Source organism: Chiloscyllium plagiosum, unplaced genomic scaffold (assembly GCF_037043375.1).
Source record: "Chiloscyllium plagiosum isolate Xiang-an unplaced genomic scaffold, Cpla_swu_hap1 HiC_scaffold_8, whole genome shotgun sequence".
In the NCBI taxonomy this organism is placed as follows: domain Eukaryota; kingdom Metazoa; phylum Chordata; class Chondrichthyes; order Orectolobiformes; family Hemiscylliidae; genus Chiloscyllium; species Chiloscyllium plagiosum.
The window spans coordinates 52901764-52923262 of NW_028270146.1; the positions used below are offsets into that span (position 1 = coordinate 52901764).

General features: G+C 40.7%; 1 protein-coding gene across 1 annotated transcript in view; it reads right to left on the reverse strand.

The window, feature by feature from the left end:
* Window positions 1–21499, reverse strand: part of map4k5 (mitogen-activated protein kinase kinase kinase kinase 5) — a 192339-nt gene that overhangs the window by 80427 nt on the left and 90413 nt on the right. The window contains exons 4-8 of the mRNA XM_043697612.2: window positions 13879–13943; window positions 12826–12881; window positions 9869–9916; window positions 8177–8219; window positions 2562–2634 (exon numbers count right to left, since the gene is read on the reverse strand). Coding sequence (XP_043553547.1) covers window positions 2562–2634; window positions 8177–8219; window positions 9869–9916; window positions 12826–12881; window positions 13879–13943 — 285 coding nt within the window. The remainder of the gene's footprint in view (window positions 1–2561; window positions 2635–8176; window positions 8220–9868; window positions 9917–12825; window positions 12882–13878; window positions 13944–21499) is intronic.

The following is a 21499-nucleotide window of genomic DNA, read 5'->3' on the forward strand; positions in this document are numbered from 1 at the left end:
ATCCTTGGAAAAAGACTTTCACTGTCTACTCTATCTAATTCTCTGATTGTCTTGTATGCCTATATCAAATCCCCTCTAAGCTTTCTTCTTTCCAATGAGAACAGGTTCAAGTCTCTCAGCCTTTCCTCATAAGAGTTTCCTTCCAGACCAGGCAACATCCTGGTAAATCTCCTCTGCACCTTTTCCAATGTTCCACATCCTTCCTGCAATGGGGCGACCAGAACTGTGCATAATATTCCAAATGAGGCCGCACTAGCATTTTATATAGTTGCAGCATGATATTGCGACTCCGGAACTTAATCCCTCTACGAATAAAACCTAACACACCGTATGCCTTCTTAACAGCACTGTCATCCTGGGTGGCAACTTTCAGGGGTCTATGTACATGGACTCCAAGATTACTCTGCACATCCACACTACCAAGAATCTTTCCATTGACCCAGTACTCTGCCTTCCTATTATTCTTCCCAAAGTGAATGACCTCACAGTTAGCTGCATTGAACTCCATTTGCCACCTCACAGCCCAATTCTGCAGTTTATCCAAGTCCCCCTGCAACCTGTAACATTCTTCCACACTATCCACTACTCCACCGAATTTAGTGTCATCTGCAAACTTACTAACCCATCCACCTATGCTTGCTCTAAGTCTTTTATAAAAGTGTCCAAACACAGATCCTTGTGGCACACCACTAGTAACCGAACTCCAAACTGAATATTTTCCATCAGTCACCATTCACTGCCTTCTTTCATAAAGCCAGTTTCTAATCCAAACTGCTAAATCATCCTCAATCCCGTGCCTCCGCATTTTCTCCAACAGCCTACCATATGGAACCTTATCAAAGGCTTTACTGAAGTCCATGTGTACTACGTCAACTGCCCTACCCTCATCTACATGCTTGGTCACCTTCTCAGAAAACTCAATGAGTTTTGAGAGACACGACTTGCGCTTGACAAAACCATGTTGACTATCTGAAATCAAATTGTTGCTTGCTAGATTATAAATCCTACCCCTTATAATCCTTTCCAAAGCTTTTCTTACAACAGACGTAAGACTCACTGGTCAATAATTACCTGGGTCATTTTGTACTGCCCTTCTTGAACAAGGGCACAACATTTGCAATCCTCCAGACCTCTGATACTAAACCTGTAGACAATGACAACTCAAAGATCAAATCCAAAGGTTCCAACACCTCTTCCCTAGCTTCCCAGAGAATCCTCGGATAAATCCCATCCGGCCCAGGCGACTTGTCTAATTTCACTCCTAGAATTGATAACACCTCTTCCTTACTAACCTCAGTCCTTTCTAGTTTAATATCTCATATCTCATTCAATGTCCTCTACAATATTCTCCTTTTCCTGAGTGAAAACCAATGAGAAATATTCATTTAGCACCTCTCTGATCTCCACAGAGTCCGCACACAACTTCCTATATCTGTCTTTGAATTGCCCTAGGCATCATTTTATTCCTCACATACCCTTCAGAAAGCTTTCAGTTGTCCTTTATTCTACCTCCTAAAGACTGCCCATGTCCTCTCTTTGCTCTTCTTAACTCTCTCCTTAAATCCTTCCTAGCTAATCTGTAACTCTCCATGGTTCAGATGAGACGATGTTGTCTCATCAACACATAAAGCCTCCTTCTTCTGCTTAACAAAAGATGCAATTTCTGTAGCAAACCACGGTTCCCTTACCTTATCACTTACCCCCCCCCCCCACCACCACTGCCTGACAGGGACATACCTATCAAGGATATGCAATATCTGTTCCTTAAACCCGCTCCACATTTCGATCGTCCTTATCCCCTGCATTTTGCAACCCCATTCTATGCATCCTAAGGCTTACCTAATCGCATTATAACTGCCCTTGTCCCATCGATAACTCTTACAGAACAAAATTTCAAAATTTATAAATTATTCCAAAATTGAATGAATGGCAAACAGGAATAGACAGGCTAGTTTACCCATGGAGGAGCTGGAAGCAGAAATAAGATTTTTAAAATTTGAATGGGCAATTGAAGGAAATAAATCTGCAGGACTACAAGCAACTTACACCATCTATAAGATGCATTGCAACAACTCAAGTAGGCATTCGACAGCACCTTCCCAACCTGTGCCTTGTACCATATAGAAGGACAAACACAAGTTCCTCTTCAAGGCACACACCATCTTGGTCTGGAACTAAGTCACGATTCCTTCACTGTTGCTGGGTTAAAATTCTGGAATCTCTTTCCTAAGAGCACTATGAACATACCCACACTGCCATCACGAAGTGGTTCAAAAAAAGCAGCTCATCTCTTTCTCAGGAGCAATTAGGGATGAGCTTTACATGCTGGAGTAGTCAATGGCACCCATAAACTGTGAATTAAGATTTTTTAAAAATGTAATGCAGTTTTAACAAGATACAGCTCCTTCCAGTTAAACACCACAAATATGAATATTATTTCATTTCATTTCTGGATTTATTCTGCATTCTTACTATCTTTATGACAGTACCATATAGTGACAGACTGGAGGAATTGCCTTAAAGTTGCACATACAACACTAGGTAGAAATAATTTTATTTACCAGTACGGGGTTCCAATGAAGGACTTCCTCTTGGCTATAGTAGCAGTTATTTTTGCTGCAACACCAAAATCAGCTGAAATGCAAAAAATCAACATATTTTAGCTTCAACTTCTTACATTTTCAATAACTAATGATCAGAACTGTTGCCGCCAACTGTAGGGGATCTGTAATATCCAAAAATGAGGGAAGATAGACTTATCAACTAACTAGTTTGAAGAATTCACAAAAATAGCAAAGCAGTAAGTAAGCAAGCAAGCAATAAAGTGTATTGTATAGAAAATGAAAAATGTTTGGGCACGGACATGGGATTAAAGAAACTAAAATACCAAAATAAGTACAGCAAACTTTGTTTTAACAAAAACCCAAGAACCACCACCCTCGACAAATGAGCAAAACGTATATACCTCAAATACCAGACGTTTACTGGATTCTCACATTTCCCCGCAATGTCAGAGTGGTTACTGCCAATAAATTTTATTGATGACAAAGTTGCATTATTATTTGTCATAAATATAGTAGTGATGTGCATATCCCCTGCATTATGTTTCTATTATTTAGTGTGCATTTTTACATTGATGAAGTCGTCCACAATCAATCAAAATATTTGATCAACCAGTGCACTCCTGGTCGCATAGGTGCCAGTTAATAAAACCTTTTGCTGTAATAAAATTACTAATTTTTTAAATGTGCAATTTTAAAATGTTTAATTTTCATGGTGAGAGGAGTCATACAACTCATTCAATAAGGCTGAACATTTTTATTTTTTGACTGAATGGCAAGAAAACAATGTGAAAATAGCTTAAGTTTGTATGAAAATCAGTGATCAAGGTATTGTGTTGCTTGCATCTGCAGAGGCTTGCACACGGGGAGAGGGACTGGGGCAGATTGGTGAAATAATACAAATTTCCACATTCAATTGTGGATAAACAATGCCATAATTTACAGACAGTGTTGTTACTATTACAACTGCAAATCTCTATTTTAATTTTTTTTTGTCCATCTTATGGAATATTGCTCTCTCAAGATGGTGTAAGAAATTTCCCAAGGTACTTCAGAATTAAAGAAACAGGGACAGGAGGTAGCCTTGAGACCCATTCAGCCATTTAGTGAATGAGTGAACTTATACCTCAACCCTGTTTTCCCACTCCATTCCCATCCCCCTAAACTTCCTTGGTATCCAAAAATCCTTTGATGTCTGTCTTGAATATAGATTCATATATATACAAGACAGGTGGTCATTTGGCCCATCCACTCACTATCATCTTTCTGAGGAGCAATTCAGTTAGCCCCACTCACCTGCCCTAACCCTCAAACCTGGCCCACTCCCAACAGCACCCCCAGAACCCCACAGCACATTGCCTTGCAACTGCTGACGGTGTAACAACTGACCATTTACCTCCTCTGTCCTCAGTATCCAAAGGTCCAAATGTACCTTTCAGGGAAGCAGCACTTTAGCTGTGGGAGTCGGTGGGCTTGTAGTAGATGTCCTTGGTTATTTAGTTGCCGGAGATGGAAAGGTCCAGGAAGGGGGAGGGAAGTGTCCGAGATGGTCCAGGTGGATTGGAGGTTGGGATTAAAGGTGTTGGTGAAGTTGATGAACTGTTTAACCTCCTTGTGGGTGCATGAGGTAGCACCAATACAGTCATCAATATTGCGGAGGAATAGGTGGGGGGTGGTGCCAGTGTAACTGTGGAAGATGGACTGTTTCACATACCCACAAAGAGGCAGACACAGCTGGGTCCCATGCAGGTGCCGGTGGCTACCCCTTTGGTTTGAAGGAAGTGGGAGGATTGGAAGGAGAAGTTGTTAAGGATGAGGATCAGTTCAGCCAGTTGGATGAGGTTAATTGGTAGAAGGGTACTGTTTGAGACAGCATGAGAGGAAGAAACAGAGGGCTTGGAGGCCTTCACACCGTGGCAGATGGATGTGTACAGGGACTGGATGTCCATGGAGAAGATAAGGCATTGAGAGCCAGGGAAACAAAAGTCTTGGAGGAGGTGAAGGGTGTGGGTAATGTCCTGAATGTAAATGGGGAATTCCTGGACTAAGGAGGACAGGACGGTGTCAAGGTAGACAGAGATTAATTCAGTAGGACAGGCGCAGGCTGAGACAATGGGTCGACTGGGGAAGTCAGGTTTGTGAATCTTTGGTAGGCTGTAGATTCAGGTGGTACGGGGTTCACGGACAATGGCGTTGGAGGCTGTGGATGGGAGATTCCCCAGAGGTGATGAGGTTGTGAATAGTCTGGGAGATGGTTTGGTAATGGGAGGTGAGATTGTGGTCGAGGGAGCAGTAGGAGGTGGTGTCTGCGAGTTGGCACCTGGCTTCAGCGGTGTAGAGGTCAGTGCACCAACTACTACTGTGCCCTTGTCTGCAGGTTTGATGGTGAGGTTGGGTTTGGAGCGGAGGGCTGCGCGTTGTGAAGGCGGGAGGTTGGACTGGGTGAGAGGGGTGGACAGGTTGAGGCAGTCAATGTCATGGCAGTTATAAATGAAGAGGTCAAGGGCGGGTAACAGGCCAGCATGGGATGTCCAGGAGGACGGGGTGCATTGTAGGTGAGAAAAGGGGTCCTTGGTTAATGGGTGGGAGCCTTGATTGAATAAAGTGGGCCCGGAAGCAGTGGAAGAAAATGTTCAAGGTCACGACGTTTGTCATACTCATTAATCTGAGGCCTTTGCTGAGCATTAATCCAGCAGCGTACAATCCAGTTTACTGCATTCGCAGCTCACAACGTGGCTACAATAGGGAAACGGAGCATAGACTGGGTGACTGCTTCGCAGACCTTCTGCCCGCAAAAAAAGACACCACACAGCTTCTAGTTGCCTTTCACTTTAACACACCACCCTGTTCTCTGGCCAACACCTCTGCTTCAGGCTTGCTGCAGTGCTCCAGCGAAGCTGGAAGCACACCTAATTTTCTGCTTGGGGAACCTATAGCCCTCCAGACTTCATACCTAGTTCAACAATTATACTGTCTGAACGCCCTCATGGCCTAGCCCCCTACCACACACACCAGGCTTTGTTATTACATAGTCTGCCATTACACACTACCACTAACAGTCTCCATTAACAGCTATTCACCCTCCCAGCTAGATAGTTACCAACACCTTTGTCTATCCAACTGTTTTCTCTCTCTTTGGGCTCTATCTCTGCCTCCCATTTACTCCTTATCCCTTCCCCCCCCACCCTATCTTCTGCATATAAACCACATTTTCCTAGCTATCATCAGTTCTGAGAAAGGGTTGCTGGACCCAAAGCGTTAACTCTGATTTCCCTTCACAAATGCTGCCAGACCTGCTGAGCTTTTCCAGCAACTTATGCTTTTGTTTCCGATATACAGCATCCGCAGTTCTTTCAATTTTTAAGCATTATTCCAGGTTTGTGATCCTAGTTCTACAAGTTCCAGCCAGGGGAATATTCTCCTGGCACTGACAATATTCCAGGAATGTTACTGAAGATTTGTACACCAGAACTTGCCGCACCACCAGCCAAGCCGTTCCAATACAACTACAACATTGGCTTCTACTAGCCAATGTGGGAAATCACAGCAATTCAGGCAGCATCCGACGAGCAGCAAAATCGACGTTTCGGGGAAAAGCCCCGATTCCTGATGAAGGGCTTTTGCCCGAAATGTCGATTTTGCTGTGCTCTTCCAGCACCATTGATCCAGAATCTGGTTTCCAGCATCTCAAGTCATTGTTTTTACCCCAATGTGGAAAATCAGCCAGGTATGCCCTGCACACAACAGAGGCAAGTCCAACCCAGCTATTAATCATCCCGGTCTATTCTCAATCAGGAAAGTGATGGAAGGGGTTATCAGCAGTATCACTTACTAAGTAATAGCCTGCTCATTAACACTCAGTTTGGTTATTTCTGCACATTGCTGTTTCTTAGCTCCTATAAACGGATCTATGTATTAATTTTTTAAATAAATATTTTCTCCACCTTTTACTACATTTATTTCCTTCTTCAGTTGCATACCTCAAATCTCTTTTCCATTTTACCAGTTCTTTTTAAATGTTAGGGTGCCTGGAACATTTAGTTTCTAACATAATCAGTCCACAATAATGTATCTGTACTATTCGATCAAGCCAACCTATTTTTAAGATTTGGGCTATTACTTAATCAATGCCCTACTATCTTTGAGGAGAAGTGAGCACTGCAGATGCTGGAGATCAGAGTAGAGAGTAAGTTGCTGGAAAAGCACAGCAGGTCAGACAGCATCCGAGGAGCAGGAGATTCGACGCTTCGAGCATAAGTCCTTCATCAGCCCTATTATCTTTAAGCTTTCTGTCCCTTCCTGCCTCACTGCTTTTTGTTTACTTTACACAAGTTGCAACTCTCCGCAGACGCAGAATCCATCCTCTCTCCTACCACAACATATTCCTTTTCAGTGTGTGTGACACTCCTTGCAACTAATAAATAAGCCAAATTCTCTTTCGACTGAAGATTCCAACATTTTTGCAATGCTTTGAAGGATGATGCTTTAAATGAAAAAAAAGTATATCTTAGTAATGAATATGAGAAAGGGGATAGTAGAAGATAAACACATCCAATACAATTGTACTTTCAACAGGAAAATAAAATTAGAGCAAATTGCAATTCAGCCACATGTGCCTACATTCTAGTCACTAATCTAAGAGCACCAGTGAAAGAGACCTTGTTGTCGATTAGTGATTGTATGATAGGGATAGAATGGACAAGATGACAAAAGGACAAGAGCAAAGCAAAAGTATCTTTTACAAAACTTTTCCAAGCTAGAAATATTTTTAATTGATTGACGTCAATTTAAAACTTTCAATGAAGGAATGAGTATAAGCTAGCACATCCTTCCTGTGGTTATCATACGGTTAAATTACAATGGAAAACACAGCCAAACCTGTACAGCATTATTTATGCATGCAATTTCCTGGTACCGTGGTGGTTGGTGTTAAACCATACCCAGTTGTGATCAGTTAATTCAGCAGAACTGCACAAGTGAACTCAAGATTCTTCTAGTTATGTGGCTAAACAGCATAACAGATCACTTGCTATATGTACAGTCTGTCATCATGTCACATACAAAGTTTTTTTGCAAAGATTTCATTGTTGGGATTCTACATTTTAATTTATACACAGTATCCAGAAATTTTGCTATAATAATTAATTGAAAAAGCTGGTTGGTACACTAAAAAGATTTAATGCATTCCATTTCAGATATCAAAATTTCCATGTTCTTCTTCAAAATGACCACTCAATAGTAATCTTGGGTGCCAATATTTTCTTCAACTTATAGTTTGTATAACAATTGTTTTCCTCTAAATGGGTTGGCTAGTGGTCCATTCTTCTCATTTTGATTTGAGTAGCCCACAGGAAGCTAAGGAAAATGAACTTGTGATGCAAAAACCTCCATTCTCACACCATATAGTATAGTGTAACACATATTTACTCAAACAAAGATTTTGTTTTAAACACAAAAACTGCCTTAATTTTTCATGCCCAACCAAAAAACTACATAATCATATTTACATTAAAGGAATACCAAAAAATAATTTGGTGTCTAGATGTGTTACCATTAGCCTTAAAATTTTAAATAGCCAAATTATGTCAATGTTGGGAATCCTGGGTCATACTCACCTAACTTTACATCTCCATGGTCAGTCAGTAATATATTTGCCCCCTAAAAGAAAACATTTAATTTTAGAAATTAAGTAGTAATTAATTAGCATTCAGCGGATTTTTTTTAAACTTCATTTTTTCCAAGTAGGTTGGAACCGACCATTTCCAGACCTCTGCCAATGCACTACTGATCTGGTTATACACAAGCAAATGCCTTTTTATTATTTTTGAAAATTTTAAGAAATAAGCCTTTTTCTTTTTGTCTTCAAAAACCATGGATTGCATGAGAAAGACCTGACTTTAAAAACAGATTTACCACAATAGCTGCATAATTTCACAGCAAGGAATTCAATAATTATTGTGAACTTTCTTTTGCTATGCGATCCTGCAGATGAACAGGAACAAGGAATTGTTCAGAAGTGAAGCTAATTGATTCTCCGCTAACTGAAAACAAAATTACAGTGACACAAACAGAGAGAAGACTAAAAAAGGTTGTCCTGTTATTCTCCCCAGTAGAAGCCGTTCTCTGCAGTGAAACCATCAGTTTAAACTTGAAGAAAACCCATTCCTGCAATAGTAGCTGTAGCTGTGACTTTTGAATTGATACAGGAGGCATTTCCCAAGTGAGGAAGTTGCTCTGTATTTCTCACCGACCAGTGGAAGCTTCCAGAGAAAGACCAATGAACACGAGGGGCCTCATTTACTCAGGTCGGATCACTTCAACATCGGAATTGCGAAACAAAGACCACTGAACTGGACTTCCCAATTTCACAAGGAGAAAGTGAGGACTGCAGATGCTGGGAGATCAGAGTCAGAAAGTGGGGCACTGGAAAAGCGCAGCAGGTCAGACAGCATCGGAGGAGCAGGAGAGTCAATGTTTCAGGCACAAATCCTTTATCAGGAATGGGGGGTGCGGCAAAGGGGGCTGAGAGATAAATAAAGGTGCTGGGGCTGGGGGGTATTTTGGAAGGCAATACATGGATGAGGATGGGGGTGATGGTGATAGGTCGGAGTGGAGGGTGGAGCGGATAGTTGGGAAGGAAGATGGACATGTTGGACAGTTCAAAAGGTTGGAGGGTTGGATCTGGGATAAGGTGGGGGGAGGGGAAGGGACGGGAAAGGAGATGAGGAAACTGACATTATTGCCCTATGTTGGAGGGTCCCAAGGTGGAAGATGAGGAATTCTTCCGCTAAGCATTGGGTGACTAGGATTTGGCGGTGGAAGCAGGCCAGAACTTGCATGTCCTTGGGGGAGTGGAAGGGAGAGTTGAAGTGGTCAGCTCTAGGATAGTGGGGTTGCTTGGTGCATGTGTCCCGGAGATGTTCTCCGAAACGTTCCGCAAGTTCCCAATTTCACCAATCTACTTTACTTCTTTGTTTGTTGTGCAGGAGAGATTAAAAGGAAACCAGGATTTTAATTATTAGTGCTATTTTTGCTTCATCTGAAAACCTAGTCAGTGCCTTCTATCAACCTTAGTCTGAAATTCAAGTACTGTATACTGGAGTACTATGTTTACAACTCTGGGAATTACATGTTTTGATTTACAGCACACAACCCCATTAGATCATAACAATTAATCAGGTTGCTCAGCAACACAGGTGATCATATAGCTAATTTCCACTCTGACATGTGGCATATACAGTTTGATTTGATAATGAAAAGTCTTCAGTTTTTGGAAATTTACAACAAAAATGCAAATTTAGGCTTACCTTTATATCTCGGTGCATTTTTCCTTTACTGTGTAAATAGCCCAGACCCTACAAAACATGTTGTGCACCATCAAGCACAAATAATAAACTGCATAATAGTAAAACAGAAGTACAGATGAGAACAACCATTGGTCACGTGCCTAATCCATCATAAGAAGAAAACTCTATCCCATTCAACTATCATAATCACTGAACGGTTTGACTCTACTACCATCTTGAAAAGATTAAAACGCACCTGAAGCCAGATAAATCTCAAAATTTGTCTTGAATAATTTCTAGGTTGCTATAATTTACAGCACATTCTGAAATAATGCTGTAGATTTGTCTTTTACACACAATTTGCCATTTTTTTGGTTTCTCCAAGATACCCCCCCCCCTTTCAAATCTTCAATCTTTCCAAGTAATCAACTAAGATTTTGATGCTATTCCCTTAAGGGCTTAAATGACTTCCTTATACATTAAATATCAAACAAGCTAGTGGTCTGGCTCAAGGACAGTCCGATTTCAGCATGATGATATTTGATGATTTATTCTTTAGCAACTCAAAGCATCAAACAATTAACAATTAGTCTAGTCACTGAAGTGTTGTGAAGAAGGGTCACTGCAGCTGAAACATCAACTGTGCTTTCTCTCCACAAATGCTGCTACACCTGCTGACTTGAGGGACTCACGGCAAGTTGTCGACTGAAACGGTGGAGGAGCGGGGACTACTGGCTGCAATAGGCCCAGAGCTGGCACCTTGCAGAGACCTTGCCGAAGTCCTGGAGCTGTGTTGGGACCCCAGCTAATGAAAATTAACTCTATTTAAGTACCTTCTTTTTTATTCTTTTATGCCTCAAAGTAGCACCGGATTGTAGTGACAGAACACTTTTCACTGTATACTCTAGATATGTGACAATAAACCATTCACTTATTTGCATCTTGACTTCAATACTAACATTGTTTCATGAAAAATAATCTCTGGAATTCAGTTCATTTTATTTTACCTTTCACACAATTGTTACGGTGCTTAATTAAATCTTAAATGCTCAATGCATGAAATTTACACAGCTAAGAAGAAATGTGTCAAAGGGGATCCTGATTATCTAAGCATCGTATTTAAGACAATAATTTTTGGTGTCATTTAAACAAAAAAAAATGAAAGAGACTGGACAGATAAACCATCTTCAAAATGAATATTGGCAGCTATTTACTTTAATTATATTTCACGCAAATTTTCTCCCATCTTACTTCATCTGTTATTATGCATAATCACCTGCTCCTTTCGTGTTTATCTAGATTTCCCATAACTATATCTATGTTTTGACCTCAATATTTCTTACAGTAGCGAATTCCGCATTCTAACCAAGTAAAATCTAACTGCCTCAAATCTATATTGAATTTAATAATATTTATTTTACAGCTGTTAATTAGAAATTACGCTGGGAAACATTTTTATCATCACAATTCGATCTGGGTAGCAATAGAGGAATAGGTAGCTCAGTTTGATGGATGGCTGGTTTGTGATGCAGAATAATGTTAACAGCATGGGTTCAATTCCCATACTGGCTGGGGTCACAGCAAAGTTCCCGCTTTCTCAACCTTGCCTGAGGCATGATTACCTTAATGTTAAACTCAATACCAATGGTCTCTCTATAATCCTTCAAAACTGTGGCATCTATGTCCTGACCGAACATGTGGAAAATTGTTATTTCTTTAAAACATTGGTAGAATTGTTAATTGTTGTTAAAGAATGTTTCAAAAAGAATTTTAACAGTTTTTTTTAAATCAGTTACAAGTTTCTTGGATAAAAAGAAATATTGGCTCATGTGACTTTACCTGGAAGCAATAGGAACCAGTGTTAAGACCAGTAGTAATATGGTTGGAAGCCATAAAGCAGCATGAGGCAAAAGGGGAAATCAGCACAGAGATGCAGATACAAAGAAGTGTTGCATCTGGACACAGCTATCATATTCTAATAACTTGTTCAGAGATGTTGTGATCTCACACCTCTAAAATAAGCAGGACTTGAACCTAGGCCTCTTCGTTCAAAGACAGAGACCTCACACACTACTACTGCACCATAAGAGCCCCTCAGTGTTAACGGTATCCGAGAACCTCAGAATACAACTGCCAGTGAACACAACCTAAAGACTGACTCATTTGAGTAAAATAAATGTTAGAGATCCTCGGCCCCAAAGGTTAAGTCTGAAAAAGAAGAGATATGGTGTCACACTTATGTACAGTGTGATGCAGATGCTTACGGTAGTCTTAAGAATACAGAGTTAAATTTGTTTTTATTTGAAGTATCATTTGCTTGTTAATTCCGTTGTAAATTCCATTTATTTGAACATAAATTAAGCTAAAGATACAAAAAAATTTAATCATTTGGTCATTTCTTTATTGGGAGGGGGGGGGGGGGGTTTCACGCACCAAATCTTGACATTTAGGTTCATGGTTTTCCCTCAGAAATCATAACAAAATGTCAATCCTATAAAACCCTTTCACAATTTCAAATGTTAATCAGGCCACACCTCAACTGCCTCCTTTCTCAGTGTCCCAGAAGTCACACTCTCAGTTCTCAGATCAGTAACCCAACCAGTGTGCAATGTCTGGGTGAGTTTACCCTTGCCATGTTGCTGCATGATGGATATCAGAACATACGATTCATCTTAAGGGTATGATTTATCTATCTTCCAAGTATTAAGAGGTGACAGACAAAACTTCTCACTATTAGTGAGAAATCAGAAAATCTATGCTCAGTGATAGTTGCTCAAAATTACTAATAATTGTAAACAAAATAACTGATTAAGTGATATAAATGAATGACATTGGGATTAATGGTCTGCAATTGTTCTGGACTTTTTTTTTCCCCAAGAACAGCAACTCACATTCAGATTAATATTATGCTAACGCATTGTTCTAGTTGCTGGCAATAAATTCTTAACATGCAAAATAAAAGAAAAACCACAATCTACCTGCAAAGTTTCTCTGCAAACATAAGCTATCTGTAGTTCTGATAGGGGTCCAGTTACTGTAAAACAAAGCATTTTATAACTTCATTACTCAGTCAATGAACAATTAGTCTACTGCAAACTTTGGCAAACAGAATATGGAGAACTCCTTTTAAAGTACAATCAAGTCAGTACAAATGAAATTTCTATAATGCTAGTCTTGCAGAAAGGGAACTAAGCGAGAGACAGGTGGAAAAAAAAAGCTAGTTGGGATGAGTGGCAGAGTGTAGTGGCTGGCAATACAGGAACAGATGCAAAGAGGGCATTGGACCCAAAGAAGAAATTCTAAACCAGGGCGAATGAGTGGGTGAGTGGGTGTGAGAGAGAGTGAGTGAGTGAGGGAGGTGAGGGAGGTGAGGGAGGTGAGGGAGGTGAGGGAGGTGAGGGAGGTGAGGGAGGTGAGGGAGGTGAGGGAGGTGAGGGAGGTGAGGGAGGTGAGGGAGGTGAGGGAGGTGAGGGAGGTGAGGGAGGTGAGGGAGGTGAGGGAGAGAAATATCAGGGATAATTGGGCAAGAATGAGTAAAATGGCATGAAAAATAATACACAAACATTTTTAAAGCGATTCACAATGAAATTTTATAGACCTGCAATTCTAGAAGAAAATAGGACAGTCGGCATCCGAAGAGATAACAGGCTAACATCTTGGACAAAAGACCATTCTAACACTCAAAATGTTAAACTGTTTTGGTTTTCTTTAACAGATGCTGATTGATCAGTGCATTGTCAACATTGGCAGTCCCTTTCTTTTTATTCACAAGATAAATTACTATAAAATAAAATCACTATTAAATAGGCAAATGCATAGATATTTCACAAATAGCAATTAAATGCATTATTTTGGTGGGATTAGTTAAAAAGGTATTATAAACGTTGATTTTCAAAACAGCCTTGACTGATTATTTAACATGGAAATTAAATGCCCAACAGGACAGCAATTTATTTATTTTTGGGGGCAGGGTGGAAGGAGAGAGGGGAAGAACAGGTGGTTGGACAATGAGGAGAACTTAAGCAACAAACCATGGTACATATCCTGAAGTGATCCACCTCCGCAGTACTCCATACAGATCCATAACTTTTCACGGCTAAAAGATACAAAATAGCTTTCAGAAAATATTTAAAACTCAAGCTACAAAGTAGAAAACATGGAAATTCTCATTTGTTCACAAAGTGGTTGTAAAAGAAAATCTACAACCATTGTTGAATCTGTAAATTTAAAGACCAATTAGTTGAAAATGTTTTTCATCTTAACCAAACAAACAGTCAAAATAAGTGGAAAGTACGATTTCCACAGCCTAAAAACATAGACAGCAAACCTAAGAAAGAAATGCAATGCAGTAAAACTGTTCCAAACAGAAAACACAAGCACTGGTTACTAAAATCCACTGTGGGGTGCCAATAGACTACGGATAAGGGGCAAGTAAATCAACGAACAATATAAATCTCAGAAGCCGGGTGCATCTTAATTATTACAAAACTTTTGAATTTTGTTATCTTATAACAAAAAAAAAATCACACCTTACTTTAGTTCTTTGTTCAGCATTTATGAAATATTTATGGTCATACAAGAACATAAGAAATAAGCGTAGGAAGAGATAATTTGGTTCTTTGTTTTTATTGAGTGGTAGAATAAGATCATTGACTGATCTTTTACTTCTCCCACTGTCTCCATAAACCCCAGTACCCAAGCATTTATCAATTTTTCTCTTGATCAACAATAGAGGGCTGTAGATGTTCAGAAGTGCAGAATTACAAAGATCCACAACTCTAAATAAATCGTAATCTAGGAAAGACAGCACAAGACTTGTTAAAGTCCACTTCCTCAGCAACCTTGAAAGAAAGCCTCCCAGGCCAGGTAACCTATTCATACTAAGCACTGAATACACAATGCCTAAATTTTCACCCACCCCAAACCTTTGCTTCTACTAATATTTGCAAGCTTCAGCTTCCTTTCTCCACACAAACACACTTACAAACTGAGCACCCACAGCTCCCAGGAGTGAAAACTGCTGCAAAGATTCACAGCGCTGCGAGTTCTAAACAGCTGACAATCATTCTAAGGCTATGATCCCTAGTTTTAGTCTCCTCACCAATGGGAAGCCATTCTCCCAGCATCTATCCCATTAAACTCAGTAACAATTTTACATTTTCCAATTCTATCACATTTTTTAATAACATCACCTCTTTTTCACCAAATTCTATGGACCACAAGCATTATCTATTCAATTTCTCTTCATAGAATAATCTCTGCATCCCACAAATTAAATTAGTGAGCATTTGCTACACTCCCACTAGGGCAAGCATATCCCTCCCTCGGTAATAGCACCAAAATGTAGTTCTCCAGCTATAGTCTAAAGATTCTAAGCAATTGCAGTAAGGCTCATTTCACCTTTCGACTCTAATCCTTCCATAATAAAAGCGAACAACTATTTGTTACATGCTCACATTAACTTTGGTTCATCTGTAAGGATATCCAGGTTCTCCATACATTAAAAAAATTCTATATTTCCAATCCAAGTGGAAACTTTGACAGAGTATATGCTTTCTGACACCTTTCTACCCACTCACTCAGCCTTTATTAGTTTGATGTGAAATATTCTTGGTTATAAAGTGTTTGGAAATGATATGAATATGTGGATGGGTGGCACTTTTGGTTTGTAAGAGAACTACAGTTTAGTATAGAGAAAAAGGATATTTCAGCAGGTTCAAGGAGACTATCCTTAGCTCTAGCTAAATTAATTGAGAAGGGTGGAATTACATTGCTCAGTTTACATATAGAGCAGTAACTAGTGGGAAGTATGTAGAGAAACAGCAGGATAGGGTAACCAAATCCAGAGCTCCCTGGATGACAAAGGAGGTTAAAAAAAAGAAGAAAATATTTGCTGATGACACGTCATAGAGTCAGAGAGACGTACAACATAGAAACAGACTCTTTAGGTCTAACTTGTGAGATTAGTGAGCAAATTTAGGACACGTGGTATTGGGAGCAGGGTACTGACTTGGATTGAAAATTTGCTGACTGACAGGAAGCAAAGAATAGTGGTAAACAGGTCCCTTTCGGAATGGTAGGTAGGTGACCAGTGGGGTACCACAAGGTTCGGTGCTGGGACCGCAGCGGTTTACAATATACATCAATGATATAGATGAAGGCATTAAAAGTAGTATTAGCAAACTTGCTGATGACACAAAGCTGGGTGGCATGCTGAAATGTGAGGAGGATGTTATGAGAAGACAGTGTGACTTGGACAGGCTAGGTGAGTGGACGGATGCATGGCAGATGCAGTTTAATGTGGAGAACTGTGTCGTTATCCACTTTGGTGGCAAGAACAGGAAGGCAGATTACTATCTAAATGGAGTCAACTTAGGTAAAGGGGAAGTACAACGAAATCTAGGTGTTCTTGTACATCAGTCAATGAAAGCAAGCATGCAGGTAAAGCAGGCAGTGAAGAAGGCTAATGGCATGCTGCCTTCATAACAAGGGGAATTGAGTATAGAAGCAAAGAGGCCCTTCTGCAGCTGTACTGGGCCCTGGTGAGACCGCACCTGGAGTAGTGTGTGCAGTTTTGGTCTCCAAATTTGAAGAAGGACATTCTGGCTATTGAGGGAGTGCAGCGTAGATTCACGAGATCAATTCCCAAAATGTTGGGACTATCATATGTTGAAAGATTGGAGCAACTGGGCTTGTATACACGAGTTTAGAAGGTTGAGAGGGGATTTGATTGAGACGTATAAAGTATTAATGGATTGGACACTCTGGAGGCAGAAAGCATGTTTCCGCTGATGGGCGAGTCCAGAACCAGAGGGCACAGTTTAAAAATAAAGGGGTAGGCCATTTAGAACAGAGTTGAGGAGAAACTTCTTCACCCAGAGAGTAGTGGATATGGAATGCTCTGCCCAGAAGGCAGTGGAGGCCAAGTCTCTGGATACTTTCAAGAAAGAGATGGATAGAGCTCTTAGAGATAGTGCAATCAAGGGTTATGGGAATAAGCATGAACAGGATACTGATTGTGGATGATCAACCATGATCATAACGAATTGTGGTGCAGGTTCGAAGGGCTGGATGGCCCACTCCTGCACTTATTGTCTCTTGTCTATTGTCCATGCTAACCAGATATCCTAACCTCATCTAGTCTCATTTGCCAGCACTTGACCCATATTCCCTAAAACTGTCCTCCTATTCATATTCACATTCAGATGCCTTTTTAAATTTGTAATTATACCAGCATCCACCACTTCTTCTGGCACCTCATTCCATACACGCACCACCCTCTGCATGAAAAAGTTGTCCCTTAGGTCCCTTTTAAATCTTTCTCCTCTCCCCTTAACCTATGTCCTCTACTTCTGGACTCCCCCACCCCAGGGAAAGAAACCTTGTCTATTTATCCTATTCATGCCCCTCATGATTTTATGAGCCTATATAAAGGTCATCCTGCAGCCACCGATGCTCCAGAGAAAACATCCCCAGCCTATTCAGCCTCTCCCTGCAGTGCAAATCCTCCAACCCTGGCAACATCGTTGTAAATCTTTTCTGAACCCTTTCAAGCTTCACAACATCCTTCTGATAGGAGGGAGACCAGAGTTGCACGCAATATTCCAACAGTGGCCTAACCAATGTCCTATATAGCTGCAACATGATCTCCCAACTCCTATACTCAATGCTCTAACCAATAAAGGAAAGCATACCAAACACCTCCTTCACTATCCTATCTACCTATGACTCCACTTTCAAGGAACAATGAACCTGCACTCTAAGGTCTCTTTGTTCAGCAACACTCTCCAGGACCTTACCATTAAGCGTATAAGTGTTTCTGATTTGCCTTTACAAAATGCAGCACCTGACATTTATCTAAATTGAAACTGCATCTGCCACTCCGCAGCCCATTTGCCCATCTGATCAAAATCCTTTTGTACACTGAGGTAACCTTCTTCACTGTCCACTACTCCTCCAGTTTTGGTGTCATCTGCAAACTTACGAACTACACCTCCTATGTTCATATCCAAATCATTTATATAAATGATGAAAAGTAGCAGACCCAGCACCGATCCTTGTGGCACTCCACTGGTCTCAGGCCTCTGTCTGAAAGGCAACCTCCACCATCACCTTCCATCCCTACCTTCAAGTCAGTTCTGTACCAAAATGGCTAGTTAGCACGAATGCCTCACAGCACAGAGACCGGGTTCGATTCCACCCTCAAGTGATTGCCTGTGTGGAGTTTGCACGTTCTCCCAGTGTCTGCGTGGGTTTCCTCTGGATGCTCTGGTTTCTGCCCACAATCCAAAGATGTGCAGGTTAGGTGAATTGGGCATGCTAAATTGCCCATAGTGCTCAGGATTTCAGGGGTAAATGTCGAATAATAGGGGAATGGGTCTGCGTGGGATACTCTTTGGAGAGTTGGCTGCAGGGCCTGTTTTCACACTGTAGGCATTCCAATTTTAATTCCATGAGTTCTACCTTGCTAACCAGTCTACCATGAGGAACCTTGTCGGACGCCTTATTGAAGTCCATTCAGATCATGTCCACCACTCTGCCTTCCTCAATCCTCTTTGTTAATACTTCAAAAAACTCAATCAAGTTCATGAGATATGATTTCCCATGCACTAAGCCATGTTGACTATCCCTAATCAGTACTTGCCTTTCCAAATACATTCTCTCCAACAACTTGCCCACCACTGATGCTCACTAGTCTGTAGTTCCATGGCTTTCCTTACCACCTTTAAATAGTGGCACCACATTAGCCTTCCGGCACCTCACCTGTGACTATCAATGATACAAATATCCCAGCAATCACTTCTGTAGCTTCCCACAGAGTTCTAGAGTACATCTGATCAGGTCCTGGGGATTTATCCACTTTTATGCGTTTCAAGACATCGAGCACTTCCTCCTCTGTAATATGGACAGTCTGCAAAGTGTCACCATCTATTTCCTCACATTCTATATCTTCTATGTCCTTCTCCATAGTAAACACTGATGCAAAAAATACGCGTTTAGTATCTCCCCAATCTCCACACATTGGCTGCCTTGCTGATAGTTGAGGCCCTATTCTCTCCCTAGTTACTCTTTTGTCCTTAATGTATTTATAGAATCCCTTTGGATTTTCTTCAACCCTATTTGCCAAAGCTATCTCATGTCCCCTTTTCACCCTACTGATTTCCCTCTTAAGTATACTTCTACTGCCTTTATACTCTTCGACACGTGTTAGGGAATAAGTTGGATAGAGAAGTTTCAGAAGGGGAGATGAAAAAGCAAATAAAAACAACAGAAATTATGAGACGGGTAGCTACAAAGGGAAATCCTAAAGTCTTGTATCAGCAAATGAATAGTAAAAGAGTGGCAAAACGAGCTGGAGGGCCAACTGGGGGCCAAACATTGTATTTACATTTGGAGACAAGTCACATGGCTAAGATGTTAAATTAATATTTTGCATATGTCTGTATAGATAGTTCTCCTATAACACAGTAGTTGTGTTCCCATGTAACGGCGTGTTATAGAGAATCTCATTAAAAAAATAATGGGGGCTTTGAGAAAAACAGGGTTAGGGACTCCAGTTTAGCAAACCTGCCCATTTCTGGTCAGTTACAGAAATGCTAAGTTGTCACAAGTGAAATTTCCCAAAGTATTATTGTATTTCTGGCTCCTTGTGGAGTAGAATTTAATCCAGAACCCAGCTGTCTTCAAGTTAACTTTGTGAAACTTTGGGAAGCTTTTTTGTGGTGAGTGTAAAATCTCTTTTTTTGAGGGGAGTTACTAAAGAGCTGGGATGCTCTGAACAGCTAGAGGTATTAATGGGTCTCAGGTTTGAAAGAGAACGAGGGGCCAAGACTCTCTGATCCTCCCCCAAACAGAGACTAGGCGAACTTGGATCAGGCATAACTTTGAAAATGGGTGAAATGGGGAGAGATGAGGGTCACCAGTGGTCCGTCCTTAGTTTCACACTTCTCCCCCTTCCACACACATACGCCCTCTCTTGTAAAATCATGTTGAAGCTTCACCTAGCCAGCAACTGAGCCTCTGCTTAACAAAAGGCCCCCTCTGTTTACGCTCCACTCACTGGACATTGCTGCGTTTGCACCTTCTTTTGCTCCCTTTCTCTCCGTCTGCCCACTCCTCAGCCCTGATCCCCCTAAAGCCGTATATGATCCCAGTAAGCAATCCAGCAAAATATTCCAATAGTCACTTCCCCTGCCTTAGTTGCAGATAGATGGACAACAACCTGTTGCAATTGATGTGCCAGCAGAAGAAATCACTGCCAGCTGGTAATTTAGGGATGGAATCACATAACAGTGAAAGGGAGTTCGCTTTATTAAAAAGGTCCGCAATTCAAGAATTGAGTTAGAGCCAAATCATGTTTACGAAATCTGCGTTATAGGAAAACTACCTGTACTTATAAGGCAGATGGTGCCGAGGCCACGATGACAGGAGAGCACACTTTATCACTGAAAGAGTTTAAAACTGCTAAAGTGGCGGTATTGGATAAGTCATCTACACTCTGATAAGGCATCAGGGCGAGATGAGATGCATTCAAGCACACTGAAGGAAGTGACAGTGGAAACTATAGAGGAACTAGGACTAAAGAACTAGATAATTGCAAACACTAACCCTGTTTTTAAAAAAAGTTTCAATAAGCAGCCCTGCAATTACAGACAAGTCAGTTTAACTTTGGTTAGAGAAACTTCTAAAAACAATTCTCCAGGAGAGAATTAGTTGTCACTTGGAAAACACTTGGAAAGTCAGTAGTGGAGTTCCCCAGGGCCAATATTGGGACTTTTACTGTTACAAATATACATAAAGTGAATTAGATCTTAGCTTGCAGAGGACAATTTCAAAGCTTGCAGATAACAATTGGAAGCATTATAGACTGTGGTGAGGACTGTGCAGAACTTCAAAAAGACAGTTTGGCAGAGTAGGTGGTTAGGTGGTGGATGAAGTTCAATGCATGAAGTGATACATTTTGGTAGAAAGAACATGGACAGTATAAAATAAAGGGTGTGCAGGAGTAGAAATATCTCGATGTATATATGCATAATCTATTAAAATTGATCCGGTAGGGAGAGAGGTTAATAATGACAAAAATATTCAAGGCTTAATTAATAGAGGCATAGGGGAAAGAGGAGGGTGATTATGCTGAACTATATAGAATACAAGTCAGACCTCAGATGAAAAATTGGATGCAGCTCTGCAAGTATAGTGCCAGAAAGATGTGAATGCACTGATGAGTGAACGTAAAAGTCATTTACAAGAATGGTTCCATGGATAACAAATTTCAGCTAGAAGAATAAATTGGAGAAATTGTGGACTGCTTTCTTTCGTGAGGCAAAGGTTAAAGGGAAACTTGATAGAAGTTTTCAAAATGATGAAAGTCTGGGCAAAGTGGACAGTGAGAAACTCTTCACATCCAAAACAACTGAAAACCAGATGGCACAGTTTTAAAATGTTTTGCAAAAGCTATAAATGTGGGTGAGGAAATAGTGCAGGTTTGGAATGCACTGCCTCAAAGTGTTGTGGACATAGATTCAATTGAGGTAATCAAGACAGTATTGGTTTCTATGTAAATAATCAATCCATATGCAGGGCTACAGGAGAAAGACATAAGTTTTGAGAAGATTTGTAGCTCAGGTTGAGGTTCTGGATGTAGGTTTGTTC